The sequence below is a fragment of the Gambusia affinis genome, linkage group LG24 (assembly GCF_019740435.1).
Source record: "Gambusia affinis linkage group LG24, SWU_Gaff_1.0, whole genome shotgun sequence".
Taxonomy (NCBI): Eukaryota; Metazoa; Chordata; class Actinopteri; order Cyprinodontiformes; family Poeciliidae; genus Gambusia; species Gambusia affinis.
Genome location: NC_057891.1, coordinates 10,957,869 through 10,978,133, shown reverse-complemented (window position 1 = coordinate 10,978,133; position 20,265 = coordinate 10,957,869). Strand labels below are relative to the sequence as shown.

General features: G+C 44.1%; 1 protein-coding gene across 4 annotated transcripts in view; it reads right to left on the bottom strand.

The window, feature by feature from the left end:
* klf7a (Kruppel-like factor 7a) overlaps positions 1-20,265 on the bottom strand; it is an 87,562-nt gene that overhangs the window by 55,183 nt on the left and 12,114 nt on the right. Inside the window, exons 1-3 of one of the 4 annotated variants that reach the window (XM_044109782.1) lie at positions 16,000-16,206; positions 8,185-8,308; positions 5,634-5,798 (exon numbers count right to left, since the gene is read on the bottom strand). The exons of 1 other annotated variant lie outside the window; for it this stretch is intronic. In XM_044109782.1, coding sequence (XP_043965717.1) covers positions 5,634-5,798 — 165 coding nt within the window. In that variant the 5' untranslated portion in view covers positions 8,185-8,308; positions 16,000-16,206. Of the gene's footprint in view, positions 1-5,633; positions 5,799-8,184; positions 8,309-15,999; positions 16,207-20,265 lie in introns of those variants that run through there. 2 more of the 4 variants (XM_044109780.1, XM_044109779.1) reach the window with 2 other exon arrangements.

The following is a 20,265-nucleotide window of genomic DNA, read 5'->3' as shown; positions in this document are numbered from 1 at the left end:
GAACATCAAGATAAAGGATTAGTAATATGTTCAGCTGACACCTGCTGGGATAACATTTTAATTACTTAAAAATGTTATGTGCGTAAACGCTGCCTATGGGCTTCATTATTAAGAAACCCAATTTTATCGTTTCATGCATGGTCTCTTCAATTCACAGCTACTCAAAAGCCATTTTCCTGTACAAAGTATTTTTCCCTTCATGTTTTTTTTTGTACAAATTCAGTTCATTTTCACAGGCCAGATTATGCAGAGGCCTGCAGAATCAATAAATACCTTAAACAGGGCAACACAATGTAGTACAGAACACCCCAAGAAGCAACACATCAGGTCCAAGTGTAAATTAATTCAAGAGCAGATTGAAATCCAGGACTCAGAGAACCATTATTCATGAAGAGAGAAAAGACGGAAGAGTGGCGAACATTTCCAGAAATTGGCGGTCTATCTGAATTCATCCCAGATCTCGTTCACAACTCATCCAAGAACTCTAGAACAATATACAACAAGTGCACGATTCAACAACAAACAAAACGGTGAACCCCAAGGAGGTGGTGTCACATTGTGTCGGGTGTAAAAGTAACATAATTGCAGTAAAACACCGGGGTAGTTTTATGATTCAGAATCTCAACTGTAATTATAAAAACCATAAATTCTGATGTCCGGCCATCAGTTTGTTACTTTAAGCTCAAAGTTACTTGGGTTATCCGGCCATTTTCTCCCCAGTGGCTTAGAAATCTATAGGAAGGTTTTGAATTGGCCTAGTCAAAGTACACACTTTCACCTCCTCTCATTCCTAAAACTCTCCAATTTGGAACAAATCTGCAAAGAGAATATTTTCCCACTGTAACGTCAAAGAGTCCTGGTCATCCCAAACACTGGATGCTAGGTGTTGCTATAGCGTCCAGGTGTAATGCAGTTCGAAGGCTCAGTGTGGAAAATTAAGCCTTCTAAATGAACAGTGAATATTTTTGTCTTTTTCTGGTTTTTGCTCCGATAGCTGGAGCTACTCTGGTTCAGACTCTTTAGTCCAATCCCTTACTTCAACATATTACAGCATTTTAGCGTTGCAAAAATGTTTGCCCTGGAAAGCTGTTAAATCAAGCCCCGATACGTCTCTGGGTGGCCTTCCTTCCACATTTCATAGGTGCTTAATATGCACAATGAAGTATCATAGGGTATTTTTATGGCCTTTGCATTTAATACAAGGTTGACTGATAATTATTCAGAAAGAGCAAACTGCGGTGAAACCCCCTCTGGGACTGGGGACATTAGGGCCGGAGCTCACACACTGGGATACTGGACAGAGAGTAATGGCCCAACTCCTGCTGGTAATGGCTTCTCTTTCGGGGTGCGAGTTTGTGTGCTTGGTGGCGTACATGCAAGCTCCCACCAAGTCTATTTGATGTGACTAGTCCATTAGATTTTCAATGGGCTCCTACACCATAATCCTGAATAACACTGAGGGTTTTGTTCCCCCCCCCTCCTACTGATTCTTTATTGGAGCTAACCCACAGTACAGATTGCTCCTGTCACTGCTGAAGCAGACAAATTCCCCTTCATATCCTCCGCATATGGAATGAGATCGTCTCGTTATGGCCCTGTTACATTCCCCCATGGCAACATTAGCCAGTGGTTGTAAAAAAAAAAAAAAAAAAAGACTATAAGGATCCTGATCCCGCTGGACTGAAGAGTCTCTGAGAAGCCAAGCAGGGGAAGTTGTAGAACAAATCTAGTGAGATCTCATGCACAGCTCTGTGACTACACCTCTTGCATACATGCACGTGTCAAATGTTACGCACGCCTGGCAGGAATGGAGCCACCCTTATCCACTGTAACCAATCAATAAGCACTTGACAGCTACTGTAATGCAACATAGAAAGCTCCTCCGGCCAGTTTTTTTTTTTCTTTGCTTAATTTAAACAGCAGTTTGACAGCTTTGGTGTAAAGATAAGGTTGATGCATTCTGAAATGTCTCGTCTGGAAAGTGTGTCTAGAAACCCTCATTAAGGAAAGTTCTGAAAATGTACACTGTCTGATTAGGGAGTAGTCTGCACTTCATAGACGCTATGCTACATTTTAGATCCACTCAGATGCAGAATTTTGGTTTCATTGTAGAGCAAAAAGAAATAAAAAGAAGACAGGATTTAACTTTGTGTGTTTGGGCGCTAGCATGACTAAAAGCAGATCTTTACACACCAACAAAGACCCTCATGTTCACGGTGTTAGCAAAAATGTTGTTGTTTGCTTGGAATCGGCAGAAATTTGGAACTTGCTTTTGCCTAAATGTGCATCTCAAACAGCAAAATAAACACTATGTGAGATTGGAATTTTATTTTGTCTATGCTCCGAATAGCTGTTCCCAGTTCTGCCACATATTTTATAAATCTGGATGTACTAAGAATAATATTTGACCCTCAAATAGCCAGGATCACACAGGTCACAAGTCATGACAGCCATCTTCATCCGTGACCTGTGAGATCGTTGCTATCTGAGGGTCAGATATTATGCTAATTGGCACTGTTGGAAAGGCGTGGTGATGCACTATGTAATGTGATTACACATTCTCTTTTCATTGTAATTTATGAAAAAAATATTTACGACCCGCATAACTTTGAAACCGATTTGCAATTTAATTGTGTTATTGTATTTTAGTGTTTTCATTAAAAAATGTCCCTGACCTTGGAGTTCTGTGGGTGCAGTTTTGAAAGGGTAGAAGGAGAACTGCTTAGTCAAAACCTGATGTGATCTTATAAACTTCATGATAAAATTACTCAAATAAAAGTAAAAAGTGCAGAGTTTTTATATTGAATTTGGATTTGTTTGCACCAAAGCAGCTTAGCAGGACTGACCTACGAACTCAGAAAAGAATTCTTAATTGTTGCTAAATTCCACGTTTAGGGATCTACTATTTCTCAATCATAAGAGACATAATGGAAAATTAGTGATTGCTCTGGCAAATCGATGTACATTCCACACACTGATTGAAGGAAGTGTCCGAATATATCAAGGTACACCTGTGTGTCTGAAGAAAAACGCGCAGAAAGCCTGAAAACGAAAGGAATCTTTAATTGTTTTTTTCACTTCTTCCTTCCTTCTCTCTTCAGAGGCAGATGAGGATCCGGTGCTAATGTTCCTCTTCCATCATCACTCCTCTCCAGCTGCAGAACGCTGATTGGAGCTGGAAACAACTCATGATTGCTCTGTCTTCTAAGGAGCGAAAAAAAGAGAAGCAGAGAAGGAAAAGGGGAAAAAAAAACAAAAAAAAAACCTGAAAGACAGAGGGAAAATCCATGTTTAATTCTTTCTGCCTATCTCTCCCTACCCATCTTCTAGTGTTTTGCAAGAAGGAAATTGGAAATGCCCGGCGAATATGTCGGGAAGACATCCCAGACTGAATCAAGGCGCCATTACTCTGACGGGGCGAAGCACGGTGGGGCTGAAAAAATCTTCGGCCTGCTCTCTCTCGCTCAATGATTGTCTCATCAGCGGGAGTAATTTGGGTTTCTGGTTATCGCGTCATTTCTGATGCCGGCGACGGGGGAGAAACGGGCCGCGACGTAATTACTTCCCTCTGCAGACAGATGAGGAATCGGGGAGTAATTAATAACTGGCTGGTATCGAAGTGGAGTAGAGGCTACCTTCCTCCTCGGAGAGAGACTTCACTTGCCGTGAGAAAGGAGTGGGAGCGCACTCCAGCAGCAAGCTTGATGGATCAGCAACAGGCTTTTTAAATGGAGGGCGAAGGAGGGAGAAACGAGACGGCAAGGTGAGAGGGGAAAAAATGCAGCTGAGATCGAGGAGTGATGGGAGAGAAGAAGAAGATGGGGATGAAGTGGATGGATGGCGAGCAGACAGATTGGCCTCAGCTCAGGAGGCTGGAAGAAAAGAAATGAGAGAAGGGATTGGTGAGCAGGTAAGGAGGAGAGGAAAGAGACGCTAGGCTGCAGGAGGAGATGCATTTCTCAAAAGTAGAGAGACACCGCCTTCGATAGATAGGTGGCTAAACGGGCCTTTCTCACTCACTAAGCAGCTCTCAGGGTGAACCAAGAATATTCCACCGGGATACTGTTCTTCTTTTGTTTTTGACCGTTTTCATTTCCTCACGCTCATCTCAACGATCTCTGGCTGGTCGGCTCCCCATCTCCGGTGTGCATAGATTAGCCGGAGAAGCTCTCTGGCAACCAGACTCACACAGCTGCCAGGGATCGCTATCTTATCGTCTTCGTCTCGGCCTTGACAACACATTAGAAAGCACTTTGCTGCTAAACATCTCTGTCTTTCCCCTTATCCACACTGACCTTCCTGCACAAAAACAGGCAGTCACTTCTAATAAAGAGTACTCTACTCCATGCTGCACTTCCATTTTTTCATTCTGCGCCACTTCTTCACTCCTGTATCCCGTTTCTGTTTAATAAGATCCTGGAGGCGTCGTGTCTGGTGCAGGATGCCAGGATTTGGTTCAAGACGATCGGCGCTGTCAAAATACAATCTGGAAGCTTAGGTGAAGTCAACAAGATGAGAGGTGGTGTGTTTACCTGTCTGTCTGAGACGTGACTCACAGACAAATAGAAAAACCATGCAGAAACACACACACACACACACACATACCAAGTGATAATTATCTACCAGGCAAAAGCTCAAGCAAAAACCGATTGCTATCCTGCAGCCGGGTGTGATAAAGGAAGCATAGTGGACATGCATACCCATTTAGAACATCTCAGCACACACACACAGATGGTTATCATCCACAACAGCCATTCAAACAGAAGCTGATAAAAATCTACAGTGTGCAAACACTCATGTAAAAAAATGACTCTTTCTGGTGAGAACCAGTGATGGATGTGGCGTTTGGACTCCACAGCTTCGCTCCAACATTCCGAGACGATTCGTCAGGGCTTATTGGGAGCCGCTGCTGATAAAGCCGCAGAAGGAGGAACCAAACAGCAGAGACAGAGAAGGTAAATGAGTCTGAGTGCAGAAATAAAGCTCACATTGTTACAGGTCTGCACCAATCAATCAAACCCATCCGTCTCAGAGAGAGTTTATTAACAATTCAGGAAGCAGACTGCCCCATTCTGACCATTAGCTGACTGCTGATTCCAGTCTGTCTGTGTCTATTTGTTCTGGCTCTTTAATTGTGCTGCACACATTACTATGGCAGGCGAGCATTCTGCCTTCTGTTAGACAAAGTCTGATCCTTTATTTTGAATATGTGACTTCCTTCAAAGTAAAGATTTTGATGGCTTTATCGTCTTGTGGTCGCCAATCTATGACTTTCGATTTTCTACAAACCTCATACGTCAAGCGACATTTATGTAGAGCTTGAAGATTTGGGTGCTGGAGTTTTTGGGGATTTTGCCCGTCACGGCAAAACGTTTGGACATTGGTGAACTAAACCCTCTTCCATCCAGAAGAAATATTCTGATTGCAAAACAACCCTTCTACCCACTCGACAGATACAGTAGCTCCTGTAGCCTGCTGCTAATGTTTCAGCAGGTGCGTTCACACCAGCCAGTTCAGTCTGCTTTAATCCAACTCCAGCTCATTTAGCTAGAAATTCCACTTTGCTTTTGGAGTTGTGAATGCTCAATTGAGCTCTGATGGCGACGAAAACAACACCTGGTCCTCCTACATACCTCGGTCTCGGCTCGGTCGAACTGAACTCTGGTGTGGTTCATGTGGGAATGCCAAGCGGACCGGAGACTCCTCCACAAGCAGGACGTGGACTGGTGCTGTCTTAGTGCAACATTCTCCATGGTCTTCTGCCTCATCTTATTGTTGAAGTGTGTTCTTCGGTACATCTGACAAAGGCAAAAGAGAAATCCTACAGTCATCTGATGAAAGGTTCCCTCAGTGTCTTCTTCAGAGGTTTTCATGCAAATGTTGCAATTTTGGTCTAAAACTAAACCAAGCCCTCTGCTTCAAAACATCCATCCTACATTTACCAAGTCATCTTCTGGGACTCTAGGGTGTTGCCAGAGACCCTTGGTTTGGTTGGTGTACAAGACACATTGCCATAATAATCCTACATAACTGAGTTTAAGTACACTGCAACTAATGTAGTGACTTGCTGTTCCATTGCAATGCGACCGCAGCAAAGGGATGCTTGTTGACTCTTGATTCTCCTGCGATGTTCCTGTGTGCTGTCCCACTGTTGCATTCCAAGATGAACCTTGGGTGTGTTTTGTGACTGGTTTCTCTGTAGTGACAAGTACCGTCTCCTCAACAATGTGGATCAAACCATCAGATTGCTTAAGTTGACTGGTGAAAGTGCTGTTCTAGACCAGGCGCCAGCTTTCTCTCTAGCCTGCTGGTTGTGCATCCATGCAGCCAGTGTTTGCGTGCTGCCAAATCTCCTGTGGGTACCGATGATGACGCCAGCTGGGGTTGCTACGCGATCGGAAGCGATGCAGCTGCAGACTGCGAAAGTAAGCAGGGGCCGTGCCGAGAACACGCACCCGACACGGCGAGCATCTGTAGTAAGAGGGTCTGTCTGTGTTTGTTTCCCTGCCTCCCATCCTTGTTTCCTCTGCCTGTTGACAGCACCTGTGGAAGGCAGCTGGCTGCTTGGCAGGGTGCTTTTTTACGTCGCCTGTTGGAGGCAAAGGGAAGGCTGCATGATCCCGCCGAGGCCTTTGGGGGATGTTTCGCTCCATGACAACAGTCAGAGGCTCCTGATGCAACTACCCACATGGGAGACAGAGGCGGGGTGGCGGGGGGAGCTGGGGAAAGGTGTTTGCGCTCGTGTTTGTCTTGTTCGCTGTGGCTGTTCAAAAAGACGAGAACGTGTGTAGGAATATGGGAGAAGTGAGATAGAAAATAAAGGATTCTTAAAAAGATCAGAAGAACAAAGCATTTCAAAAAATTAAGACAAAACGGGAATTACAGGAATTACACATTAAGCTTTAGAGAGTTGCTTTGTGCTTAAGAGCTATGGAAAAATTTTGTTTGATTTAGAACTTCTTTATGAATTTTCACTCATTTTCTTTTTCTTCCATGAGTTAGAGCTTTAAGGTTAGGGTTAGTACTAGAGAGCAAAGGTTTCCTCTTTACACATCACCTTTAAAAGGTAAACTAGCCACTTTTTGATGGTAGAGACACTTTCAGGTCACAAATAGCAAGAGACTAAAGATCAGAAGAGCTCAAATCTAATGGAGCAAATCCAAAACACAAAGAATGACAATAAGTGAACTAACACAAGGAGTCAACTCAAATGGCATACACAAAGAAATGATCAAAAAGAGAAAATGGACAAAAGGTCTAAGCACCAAAGGATCATATTATGTTCACTCTCACATCAATAGTCAGGAGCATAATAAATTACATATCTCATGTTTGAAAAGTGCAATTTAATTGTGTATTTGAGGCATTTTAAGTGGGAATGAACATAGAGGAAGTGAACATTTTAAAATAAAAAGATTATTTATTCAGTATATGTATAAGAAAGCACTGATTTTATATATTGGTATGAGAGTAAAGGGGTAAACCTTGTCCCATTGTTAAACATTTTGGAAACATAGTTTGACGTCCACTTCACTATTACTCACAAGTGTCAGCGTGTCATATAAAATCTTAACGCATTACACCGAAACGTGTGCTCTAACTTGACAAAAGTGGAGCGGAAAACTTTTGCAAGGCCCCTTTAAATCATGTAGAAACAACATCGCCATCATAAATACAAATAACCCATCCTGTCTTACCAAATCACTCACATTTTTGTGTCAGCGCAAAACTTCAATGTCTAAATCGAAAGCTGGGGCTTGTTTTTATGTTTCACATGCAGCTTGAGGAAAAGGCCAGTATAATGGAGGCGCCAGAGGAGACTGGTGATGGTATTAGGGCTGGTGCGCTGGGTCAGGCTGAAGCCCCACAGTCTCACACCTATAACTTGCACAGATATGCAAGTCATAGCAAATATCTCTACAAGCAGATGATTAACATGTTATACTTAGGAAACTCCAGGAACAACCATTGCTAGTCTTATCACACCATCTCGCTGAGAGATTGCTCAATCCCCTCTCTCATTCCTGACACAACAAATCCCCGCCGGTCGGAAATCCAATCCCGTCTCCATGTGAGCGGGGAGGGACCGTGACGGATGGCTTGTAAGCGCCCCACCATGTTTCATCGAGCCTTCTTCTCTCTTTGTCAGGCCCGAAGACGGAAGACTTCCATGCGGCGCCTCACCTTAGGGACGCTGCGATCTTCAATAATTCAGTGGCTGTTGCTCCAGTCCTGTGGAGAGTGCTCATCAGTGACCGATGAACATCCCTCTTGGGCTCCGGCCAGGAAAGCGTGCTTTTCCACCCTCCTGCAGAATAAAATGGATCGTAAATTTAATTTCTAATTAATATTTTAGTTGAGATTTTTTTGTTGTTGTTGTTGTTGTTTGTTTGACCTTAAAACTACATATCATGCACTCTCTAACATCTCCGTCATCTTGTTCTTTTTGTCGCTTTTGACCATGTTCGGTACTCTTTAATTTCTGTCATAGAAAAATGTTCTCTTTGTTCAGACACCCTTGATGAGAAGGAAATTGTACATATATGTATGTGGGTTGTATTTTACCACTCTGTTGGGTGATGTTTCATTTTAAGGTTAATTCTCAGAGGTAATTTCTGTCTTTGCTATAGAAATTAAAACGTCCCATTCTCCCACTGGCCTTCTGGGAATAAAGGCCTCGACCTCGAAAGGTTGTAGTGCTATTTCCTAAACAAGGTCGGCATCCAGGCAGACATTCATAGGTGAAATGTCTGCATCATGCCTCATGTGTAACAAAAGAGGGAGGGCTGGAGCAAAAGGAGAGCGTGACTACTGCGGTTTTATTTGCTGTGCATCGCTTCTCACTTGAAACTCAAAAGCAAGAGGGAAAAAAGTTGGATTAAGATCATAAATGCAGTTGGAATCGCCAAAAAGCAGCTCTGTTTTGTCCATAACCAGCTGAATAAAAGGGTTGCAACCCATGTAAAGCATTTGAAGCGAACAATGTGCCAACAACTGCACATTCATGATAACCACTGCTTTGTTCTGGCTCGGCTGCCGATCTCCCTCTGTAGATAGGAGACGCATAAAGCATACAAAACATATCCTCACATGTGCTGGGGCCTCTGTTCTCCTCGGTTCGGCAGTGTTTTCTCAGCAGCGAGCCGGAGAAACAGCGTGGTCTAAATAGCTCATTAACTTTTGATGACTGGCTCCTTCGGCTGTAGATCTTGAAAGCAAACGGGAGCCAGGCTCCTTATGGCTATTGATTCAGCAACACCCCTCCTCCTGAATATCCCGAGAAGGCCTGCTAGGGACACCAAATAATTCATGCCAACATCCCAGTGTTTGTTAATGACTGAGTGGTATAATGAGTGTCCCACACCATTTTAAAACCACATTTGTAACAACATCTTTAGCGGCTGTGAAACAACATTGAGACAGTTGAACTGGAAGTAAAAACACCCAAAAGGGAATTGAGTAAGCAATAATGCAAACATTACAATAGTTTATTGCTGTGACTCCCGATAACTGGAAAATTGCGACGTACGTTCAAAAATCTCCACAGATTTTGATCAGCCTGTAAACTTGAATTGTTTTTCTTTCTTAACTTCCTGGATACAGATTCAGCAGAATATCCAGGAGTAGATATGCATGAAACTCATTGATAGTCATAAAACCAACATTTTGTTGTGTCGTTGACTCAGGGACACATTTGAAGAATCAGATGTGGGTTGAGTTGTGAAGCTGTACCATCAGCTTTGGACTCGGAGTCTAAGTCTAATAAGTTAATCAGTCCGTCATCGGTTCACCTACTGCGACCTGATTAAGGGGTTCCACAAGCACTTTATCTGCCAGCATCTTTCACCCAGGATTTTCAGAGGCATCTTTGCCCAGCAAGAGAAATCTAATAAGTGGTTAGAGTGGGCTGGATCCTGAAGGTACATATACCTTTGATCTATCCCAGGTGGGCATGAATGGGGGCACACCCTGGCAGGTCTCTGCTGCCAGTCCATCACAGGGCAATACCTAGACACACAAGACAAGCAATCCCACACACACAGAGTACATGTTTCTGTTTCACAAGGACTTTGTGAGCAGAAAGATGTACTTTAACCCTAAACCTGAACCTAAGCAATACAACTACAGGCATAACTCTACACTTAAAGTAAACCTAAAACCAGCGGTTCTTCTTATGGAAGAAGTGGGGGCCCATTAAAAGAAGTAGGTCCTCCCAACATAGCATCTGTTGGTAAAATGGGCCCTACATAATAATAAATGCCAGACACACATATATATCTAGGCAGAATATAAAGAGACCAAGAAACCTTTCATACCTCTCCTTGTTTTTGGACTGTGGGAGAAATCTGGATTTCCCAGAGAGCCTTGCAGAATCAAGGAATACGTTTCAATTTAGGATCTTCTTCTGAAATAAAACAGTGCTAAAAACTCTAAACTGACATTTTGTTATTTAAGATATCAGTTAAAGGTTTGCAGTAGGGTAGATGGACCATTCAACCCTCTGACCAGCACCAGCAGACAAAGCGGGTGAAGTGTTTTGCCCAAAGACACAATGGCAAGGTGACTGGGACAGATGGAGTGAGTGTTTAGTTACAGGATGAACCCCAAGCTAAACTAAAATACAATCATTACAGTTATAAAGGTGACTTCAAAGGACAATTGGTAGAGCTGGATTTGATTTCCAGATTACAGAGTAAAGTGGGCTGAGTGGAAATGAAGGCTGGTTTCTGAACAAATCCTAACATGAAACATGACAAAATAGGGGTGTGAATACCTTTACGGGCATCTATTTGGGCCTGTGGTAAATGTTGGACCACCCACTCCTTGTTGTTTATTTAATCAGAGTGCTACATGTTAATGCAGCCTTCAATACAAGTCAGATATGGCCCAGAAACAATCATGCGATACATTGCCCTCGTCCGCCGGGCTTCACGAGCTTCTGTTACACACCAATCTATAAGTACTTAGCTGCTAAGGAAATTAGCCGCTCCAGCGGCTGGAGAATGGAGAAATCATTGTGAGGCCTGATATGCTTCTGTGCGCCTCTGTAATTGTATTTCTAACAAATGTGCTCTCAAAGTAGAGAGGCTCCAGACCTCTTCCCTCCTTCACCAGCTCCTCCGCCCGTTGACATGCACGCACAAGCTAGCTGGGCAGCAGGACTACGCCGGCGCACCGCAGCCAACCTCATTACGGTGTGATTATGCGAAATCAGCAGAGGGGAGCGAGAGAATCAAAGCTCACTGCTGGAGATGAGTGAGTTGTACAGTAAGTGTCCCAGCCCTGAAAGATTGGTTGGGGGGGTTGGAGGGAGATTAAAGGAACCTGCTCCCACGGATCAAATTCTCCTGGTTTGGTTCCCCTTTTTGGGTGTCAGAGTGAGTTTGAGTGATGAGGCTGATGCTGAGGTCTTGAGAGATGCCGATTTGGGGGAGCTCAGAAAATGACGTGGATCCTCTCAGTGATGGGCATAAAGAATTCTGGGACCCTTGCAGACACGAGTGGGTTGAGACACAGTCATTTATATTCAAGGACAGCTGCAGCGGAGGAGTGGGAGGAAAATCAATGCCAAGGCTTTACCTCGACTCATCCTTACTTTTTTTTTGCTCCCACTGAAAAGACGGGGAGGGAAAATTATTTAACGAAAACGAAAACGGCAGATTCGCACCTAAACAAGAGAGCAGAGAAGCACATTAGAGCCGCGGCAGATAACAAGGCCCACACTGAGGACGGCCAGAAGGACGGAGAGGCGGAAATGAAAGCGAGTAAGAAGCTGGTCGCGCTTGGCTTGGTTTGCATGTCGCCGCCCTATCTCTCCACAGCACTGACCTCTCCACGCCTTATCAGCGCTTCGCCCCCGTCCCCCGGCGCCGTGCGGAACGTGATGCTGGGCGACATGAAGCCAGACGTAGGTTGAGACGTGAAGCGGCACTATCAGCTTCGGACACAGAGCCCGCTGGCCTGCAGTCATCCACCGGCTCAAGGTGTGATTTAGAAGTGTAGGGAGCTATTTACCTCCGGGGTGTATGAACATATGTTCATATGGAACACACACTGAACCACACTTCGGTATACCATTATGAGGTTGGCTTTAATTGAAGCTATATTACAGTTAAAGGGCTAATTTATATGGATTTCTATAGCCTACAGCGACTGGCTGGAACAGTGCAAACACACACACACACACACACACACACGCACACACACACACACACAAGGGCAACAATACTTATTGAAGCTGACGGGAGCCTTATCCCCTAAATCCGAATTTACATATATCACTTCCGTTTGGTGTTTTATGAAAAGCATTAGCCCCCTCACCTCTCATGCAAATAAGATTCAGCGCTGAGCTCAGTGACTGGCTGTGGCCAACAGGACTGAAAGGCTGAGATCTGCAGGAAATAGAAATGTGGGATATTTAAGTAACTTACTAGCTCCTGATTGTTTTTCTGATTTAATCCTACTTTTTGTTTTTAAATCATAACGGCCACGTTTGGAAAAACTAAAGCCTTGATTCTCATTTCTCAAGTCGCCAAGGAAAGCAAAGTAGTTGTAACACAGTGGGGATCATTTGTGGGGAAGCTATTAATATCAGTAAAAAAATAGCATTTGAAAATAAAGCAAACTAAAGCACTTCTACTTTTGCAAACCTATAACCTACAAGCCCCTCAACCATGAAGCATCCAGTGAAACTTGATTTTCCAGGGCAGAACACACAGTTGGAAGAACTTTCTGAAGGTTGGAAAAATCTGAGATCCCATGAAGGACAGTGGTGGACATAAACAAGATGTAACCTTTGATTAAGTTAGCATTTGCAATCACTGGGCACCACTGCGCCTGCAACAGCCGACTGAGAGAGAGCGTCTCTCATTTCAAACAGCTGCAAAGAGTTCCTAAGCTGATGTTGGTTGGTTGATTGGTTTGTTGGATCTAGCCATCACTTTGCGACCTTTGGCTCAAGTACAGTTGAGTTTTGCGACAGAGCAATGATCCAAAGCACACCTGTGAATGGCTCAAAGGTTATGGTAGTGGCCAAGTCAAAATCCAGACATAAATCAAAGTACGATCCTGTAGGATGACCTCAACTTGAAGTTTCCTGTATAAATGACTCCAGTGTAGCTGAATGAAACCATTCTAAAAGGAAGAGCACCAGTTGTTGCCCCCATGGATGACACAACCAGCTATTGGTTTAAGGGGAGAAGTTCTTTTTGTGTGGTTTGGATTTTATTTCCAAGCACGTAAAATCATGAAATGGAACTTTATAATGATTAAAGCTATGCTTTGACTAAATATCCATTCGATCCCAACAAGAACGTTACAGAAACAATCAGGCTCCTGATGCAGACAGTGAGATTCCTCTGTGATGCACAGAAACAGCCAGAAACGGGTCAAGGCCCGACTGGTTGGCTTGATGTGTAAATGCGACTCGCAGCGGTTCATCACCTCATGTCCGCCCACAGCATGATGTCTCACACTCGTGATGTCATGAGACGTTGGAGAGGAAAAGCAGAAGGCTAGGATTTCGTTCACACGGCTGTTGACATCTGAAGAGAAGCTGGAGGAACAAAAGAGCCACTGCAGGGAACAGAAACTGAAAGAAACTTTGCTGAAATAGTACATCTTTGGGATTTCAGTTCAGGAGCACCATGCTCTTTTCCTTGGTGCTGATTGGCCAAACCTCAACAAGCTGATATAATGAAGACTGTACATCTTAGCTTCTGCTAAGACAGTTTACACTGTAGGTATACATGGATATTTAGGTGCATTTAGTGCTTGAACTATTAAAATAGACAGTTCTAAGAGTTTTTAGACTTAAGCATTTGTCTATTTTTGCTAACAGTTGTGGTCCCTAATCTCCTCCCAATACGCTAATCGATGAACCACCACAAAAACAACCAAAACTTTGGCAAACTCCATCGCTCCAACAGGTCTTCACCCAACAAACACAAGCACTCCCACCTGCTCTACTGACCTGCTTTCCTCACTCAGCAGATAATGTTCCCCCTGCCTCATTTTCTCTTTTCTTCTTCTCCAAAGACACACACACACACACACACACGAACACGCATGCGTACACACAGATGATGGGGTGAAGTGCAGAAAGGTCTTGTTGGTGCTCATCACGCACACTTGACAGAAGCAGCGCTTTTGGCAAAGGAGGAGCTACATGATATATGAAGATGGCCACTTGGAACCCACCATAGACACACACACACACACACTCTGCTCATCAGCCCCCTGCCCTACAACTAGCTCTCGAGACTCTCATGGTGACATATATGGAACGCATGCAGACTGAAGCCTGTTAAATATTCATGCGTCGTCTGCATGCCTGTAAATGCATGGCAGACGGCGTGTGTGATGGCGTGTGTGTGTGTGTGATTGAACCTTTGAAGACGAGCGGCAGTTTGGCTTGTGTTGGCTGCATGTTGGTACATGATTGTGAACCTACTGTTCAGCAAAGAGGATCTATTGTAGCTGTCACACCACCCCAACACTTCTTTACTCCACAGCAGGTGTTGTGTGACAATATAGTGATGAAGTGCTGGGTCAACTGGAGGTGGATGCATTAGTTTGGAATACAAACATTGGGATGACATATGTTTTTCCCTCCTTTATATGTATTAAGAGTCAGATGGCGAAGCCGTCTGGTTGCAAAAGAAGCTAACACATCATGATCCTCATCGATCAGAAGAACATATCAGTTTGTTGATTGTCAATACACGGTTATCTTTGTAGGATCATCTTCAGCAGTCATTGGGCAAGAGGTGGGGCAGCCCTGAACAGGTCACCAGTCCTTCACAGGGCCACAACAAGCATGCACAAACAATCATACTTAATGGCAATCGGTTACCTGATAGTTCTCCCGGACACTGGGAAGAAGCTGGAGGAAAGAACCCACACTTGAAAAGGGAGAACATGAAAAGTTCGTGCAGAACCCCACCCCACCCCCATCTGTGATTTAAACCAAGGATCTTGATGCAACCTAAAACTTATTTATGCTTGAGTATGTATACAGCTGACTCAAACCAGGACATGGTTTAACAAGACACTTTTCTTCAAAAAAAAAAAAAAAAAAACGACCTGCAGCTTTACATTAAGCTACCTGCTTTTCTCAGTCTCTTAGAACATCTGGCATAGCAGCTCTTAGCATCATCCAGTCCTGATTCTTCCAGCGACCCGCCACTTCCCCACAAATAACCCTGCGACACTTTTATCAGTGCTCTGCTGTGACTGCAACTGAATACAGCGAAAACACATGTCTGCTTTCGATAAGAACAACTTGTACTGTTCGCAGAATCACCTTCGGGTTGGAACAAGTCACGTATAAGCCTGCGTTCTAATGAAAGCCCTTGCCTCCGGGTCCATCTCAATGCTGTAATGTTCGGCTGAGAGTCTCGGCCTATTTGCCGTTAGAACACTTGAATCTAATCAGAGGATAGGCCACTTTTGGAGTGTTTGGAGAAACCACTCGTGCCCACAGGCAATCAACACCTCATCAGAGGCCCCCCTCTCATGTCGAGAGAACGGGGCACGAGGCCCAGAAGTGAAGAGCACCAATTTTTTACTTCTTTTTTCCAGCACCCTTTGTTTAGTCGATCCTCTCTTCATCTTTTGTGCATTTCTTAGCTTTCTTTCAAAACTCAAGCGGTAAAAGATCTCCTTGAATTTGCAAACACAGAAGGTGGCATCGGATTGTTTCACCAGATTTTATCGTTCACTAATGTCATACATCTGGTCTTTACAGAGATTCTGTGGTTCGTGTGTGAACACAACGAAATGCACTCTCAAGCACTGAAAATGGGATAATAACACGGGATTTGATGGCAGCTGCATCTAAATGGAGGTTAAAAGGTGTATGACGGACGTGCAAATTGTTTTTGTGTGAACATCCTGTAATCAAAGCTCCATTATATTTACCATGACAGGGGGAAAAAAATGAATGAAAACCATTTTTCGTCTGCAGATGTGGCTCGTAGTTGTGGGATTACCACTTACTGGGGGCTCCGCCGGGATGAACACTGTACAACGGGGGCAGAGACTGAGACTCAGTCATCTGTTGTCGCCCTGCAGATGTGCATTATCTCCACTCCGGCACATTGATCTTCTGCTGGGATGCAGCAGGGGGAATGTTTGATGTTTGCAGCTTTCCACCCGTTTCCCAGCGATTCCCGTCAGGAGAGACACCAACGCAAAGAAAGGAGAGATTTGGGTGAAAGATGCAAGAGCTTGAAGAAAGAGACAGAAACACACTAATGATGTTGTCAGAACCTTTGAAACACACTCCCGGTTGTGTCTGCGAGCGCACACGTGTGGACTAACACGTCGTTGGAGCAGACAGGCACTCCATCAATGTCATGTGGCAAATTCTGAAGGAAAGGCAGCTTCCTGCAGTTGCATGAAATCCAAAAAGCCTTTTTGTGTCTGTCAGTCTGGGAGTCTTTCATATTGACGGCACACAGAACCAACAACGTCAAGACTTCAGGTTCCTTTTGATCTCCCTGACTGTAAAGAAAGGACAAACACAACAGCCATGTTCTGCTCCATCTCTGCATCATGTCATCCAAAAGGAGATCATGGAAGCCAGTGGAGACTTGCGAGGTTTGAGTATCTGGATCTACAGATGATGTCAGAGGTCAGTATTCTGTAATTTCCCATGCTACACGGTCAAAGGGAGAAGAAATGTTCCACTGACATCAACAGTTAGGTGTGTGTTAATGCAATGCCAGGATGGAAAGACCTTAGTGAAGCGATTATTGCTGCCCATCAATCTGGGGAAGGGTTCAAGAGAAACTACAAAAAGCTCCATTTTGAACTCCATGGCGCTAAGATAGCATGCTAAATGCTAAAGATGAAGGCAGGACAAACAGAAAGAAGATGAACAAGAATTGTTAGTTTGGAAAAAGGCTCTTCTCTCATTACATAAATTGCATCTGAATGAACTTAGAAACCAAGCCAGGAAAGCAGTTCTGCTGAACCACAGAACTGCTTAAAGCTGCTCCAGTGGAGACACACTTTATTGTGCCACGAGCCCCCGTTGGTTAAAAATGAAGAACCTACACTCTCTTGAACTTTATTGTCTTGGCAGAATGATCCCTGGAGGAGACGAAGAGTGCGTGGTCGCTCGCACCGTCTCTGAACACAAGTACGGCATAAACACAACAAATCTAAATAAAAAAAAATAAAGTATTGTCCGCAAAACTGTCAACTCTATTGTGTGAGCAACAGAAACAACATGTCCAAATGTAAATTTAAAAAGAGAAAACTCAGTGAGTGGGAGCTGCTGAAACAGGCTGTCGACTCGCATGGGGCCAAAAGTAAACTTAGCACTTTAGCTATGCAAACGCCACTTTCTTCTCCCTCTACAGGGCTCGCACATTCACCCACCATATTTAAACTTCAAACAGAAAGCAAAGAGTTTTTCTTCACTTTAAGCATCTTCTTTAAGTTTACATTCATACTTTTCCAACCACTTTAAATGTTCAAACTCTCCCAAGCTGCAGTTAAGCTCATTTTGTTCCAAGCATATTATTTCCATACCTGATCCTCGGATCAGTAAACATTCTGCTGTAAATGATCTCCCCATAGGGAATTACTTCACCGGCTCTTTTGCCGCCACAATCTGCTGGTCCTCCCACTGCTGCTGCTTATTGCAGGTTATATCACTGCTGAAGGTCTCCGACCTTCTCTCCAACTAATTCCATCCGTTTACAGCTAACCGCTCTCTGTGGGAGGATGTTTGTATTTACAGCGCTTTTATTTTTGGGTAGGTGTTGAAGTTCATGCATTTTAATTTCAAAAACAACTCTTTTAGATATAATGTGCTTCATAAATTAAATTCTAACCGATATTAGAGCCATGACTAACTAGAAACCGAATATTCATTGACCCAGCCGTTGGAGAAGAGCCTTCAGTCATTCCTGACAATTAACAGTACAAATCTGTACCTCTAATAACAGCTGAAGGCAAATATAGAGGCAATAAAAGGCAGGTGTTAATTACACAGTCGGAAGGTTCTCTGGATTAGTGCCTCACGATAAAAAGAACAAGTATTTCAGTGTTTCCTCGACTCCTTGGATGACAAACGTTTAGCAGAAAAACAACGGACGCCTGCTAGAGTGGGAAACTTTGTCAAAGTTTTGGTTGTTTTTACAGAGGACCATCGTTATTCGTGAGCAATTGCAAGCATTTGAGTATAGCTAAAGTCCAAGAATACTTGAAACCTCCTCTAAAGAAACTGGCATACGTCTTTTTAAACACTTTAAACACCAGGTATAGCTTAATATACATTAAAACTAGAGGTAGCTCTGTCATTTCAGGAAAATCTTGGGGGTTGAGGTCTTCCAACTCAATATCACAACATGGCCTTGGACAAGATTAAGGCTACTGATCGAAGGACGAGGATTTTTTTTTTTTTACATGCTACTGATAACATATTTAAAGCAATTCCGCTCAAATCTGTCGTTTCATTGCTTGTTGCCTGCAGGTTGCTGCATTCAAACGGATCACAGATCAAACGGGGGAAAAAACAACGAGCAGGTGGTAATTCTCAACGTACAAGTCAGATTCAGATTACTGGAGTTGGTTTTTTGCCAAACACCCTAAACATGTTTGTGTTACCCCCACAAAAAGCTAACATGGCAATACAAATCTGCCATGTTGCATCTCTGTGGATGAGTTGTCAGACACTCCTTAGTTCCACATCACCTCTTCACCCCCATGCATCCAACTTGGAGAGACATATCCTCTGTTCCTTAATGATGTCTGTGTGGGAGGGGCTTTTTTTTCCCCTTTACAGCATCAAAGACAAGACACTCAAAGGCGAGTATAAGAAATGACTTAATCATTGCAGCAGCGTACAATCGCTCCGTCTCTCACCAACACCCACTCTCCTCCGCTCTCCTTCTTGTGTACTACTTCGCTCGAGGCGGCCGCCTGGCACCTTCGCTCTTCCTCCAGAACATCCTCGTGCTAATCACCGAAACCCAACACACACACACACACACACCGACGGGGAGCGCCTAGGTCATGAATAAGGCACCAGGCTCAGTGTCAGCCATGTTCTCTTTTCTCTCTATCGCCCTCCTTCCTCTCAGAGAAGAAGGGGGAAAAAAAAAAAAAAAACCTTTCTCTCTCTCTGAGGCCTGGGTGAGTTTTTAATTTTTTGGAAAGAGCGCCCTTCTTTTTGATGTTTGTCAACCGAGGGGAGAGAGGGGTTACAGCGGAGCTGCACCTTTCATCCAGCGGATGCTGTCCTAAAAAGGAGAAGCGGGGGTGAGTGTGCCTGCATGCATATCCTCTGTTTGTGGACGAGCAGACCAAGGCCGCCTAATGAAATTACGCGGCGGGGTGGTAAAAGATTAGATTTACGCTTCTAAAGAAAATCACCAACAGGTATAACTGGGAGACAATGAAACCAGTGGTTTGTATTCAAAACATCAAAATCAAGGACAATGTGCTTCCTTCACATCCTCCAAGACAAACCAAAGGTTCCGGCGAAAACAACCAATGTAACGTGCATGTCGAAGATAGAATGAAGTCCCGCAGAATGTTGTCACTTAAGCCATATTTAATTGAAATTATGCATAAAAAAATGGCAGCATGTGCACGGCATATCACACTCTGAGACAGATGTGTGTCTGTCTCCGTTAAGCCGCAAGCCAATGTTCAGCTGCGTGCTGCAGGTGTGAATATGAACAGGTCACCTGCAGGAAGCGGAGGGAAGAAAGTGAAGTCCCATGTGTCCTTGTCCCTGCATGGAGGCTCTTGTCAGTGAGCAGCACCGGGCCTCTGATCTCCCTCCCTCGCTGGCACACCAACATAAAGCCCCCTCAGGCTCCTTTCTCGCCCACCTAAGGTTTCAAGGTTGTGCCTCTGTCGTCACAGTCTGCCAGCGTTCTCTTTTCTTCCTTTTCCTCGGCTGTGCTGTGAACAGAGCGCTCGCCTCCCCCTCAGCTGCGCCGCCGTGTGCGCATCATTCAGCCGCCGTTAACGGCGTCTTCGGCTCTATTCAGCAGTGCGACACCCCCTCCAACAAGTGGAGGTGCTTTATTGACCACATCTAGACATTCTCTTTGAATTTTTTTTAAATAAGCTGCAAACCCCTATGGTGATCTTGGACTGGAATCACGACTGCATCCAGAGATACAGTGTTGCATCCGTCAGAAGGCTGCTGAGACAACTCAGCCTTTTCAAAGTGGTGTTTGAAACTCCAGTTGCAATTTGATCCACTACAGGGTTCACAAAACATCATAAAAATGAAAC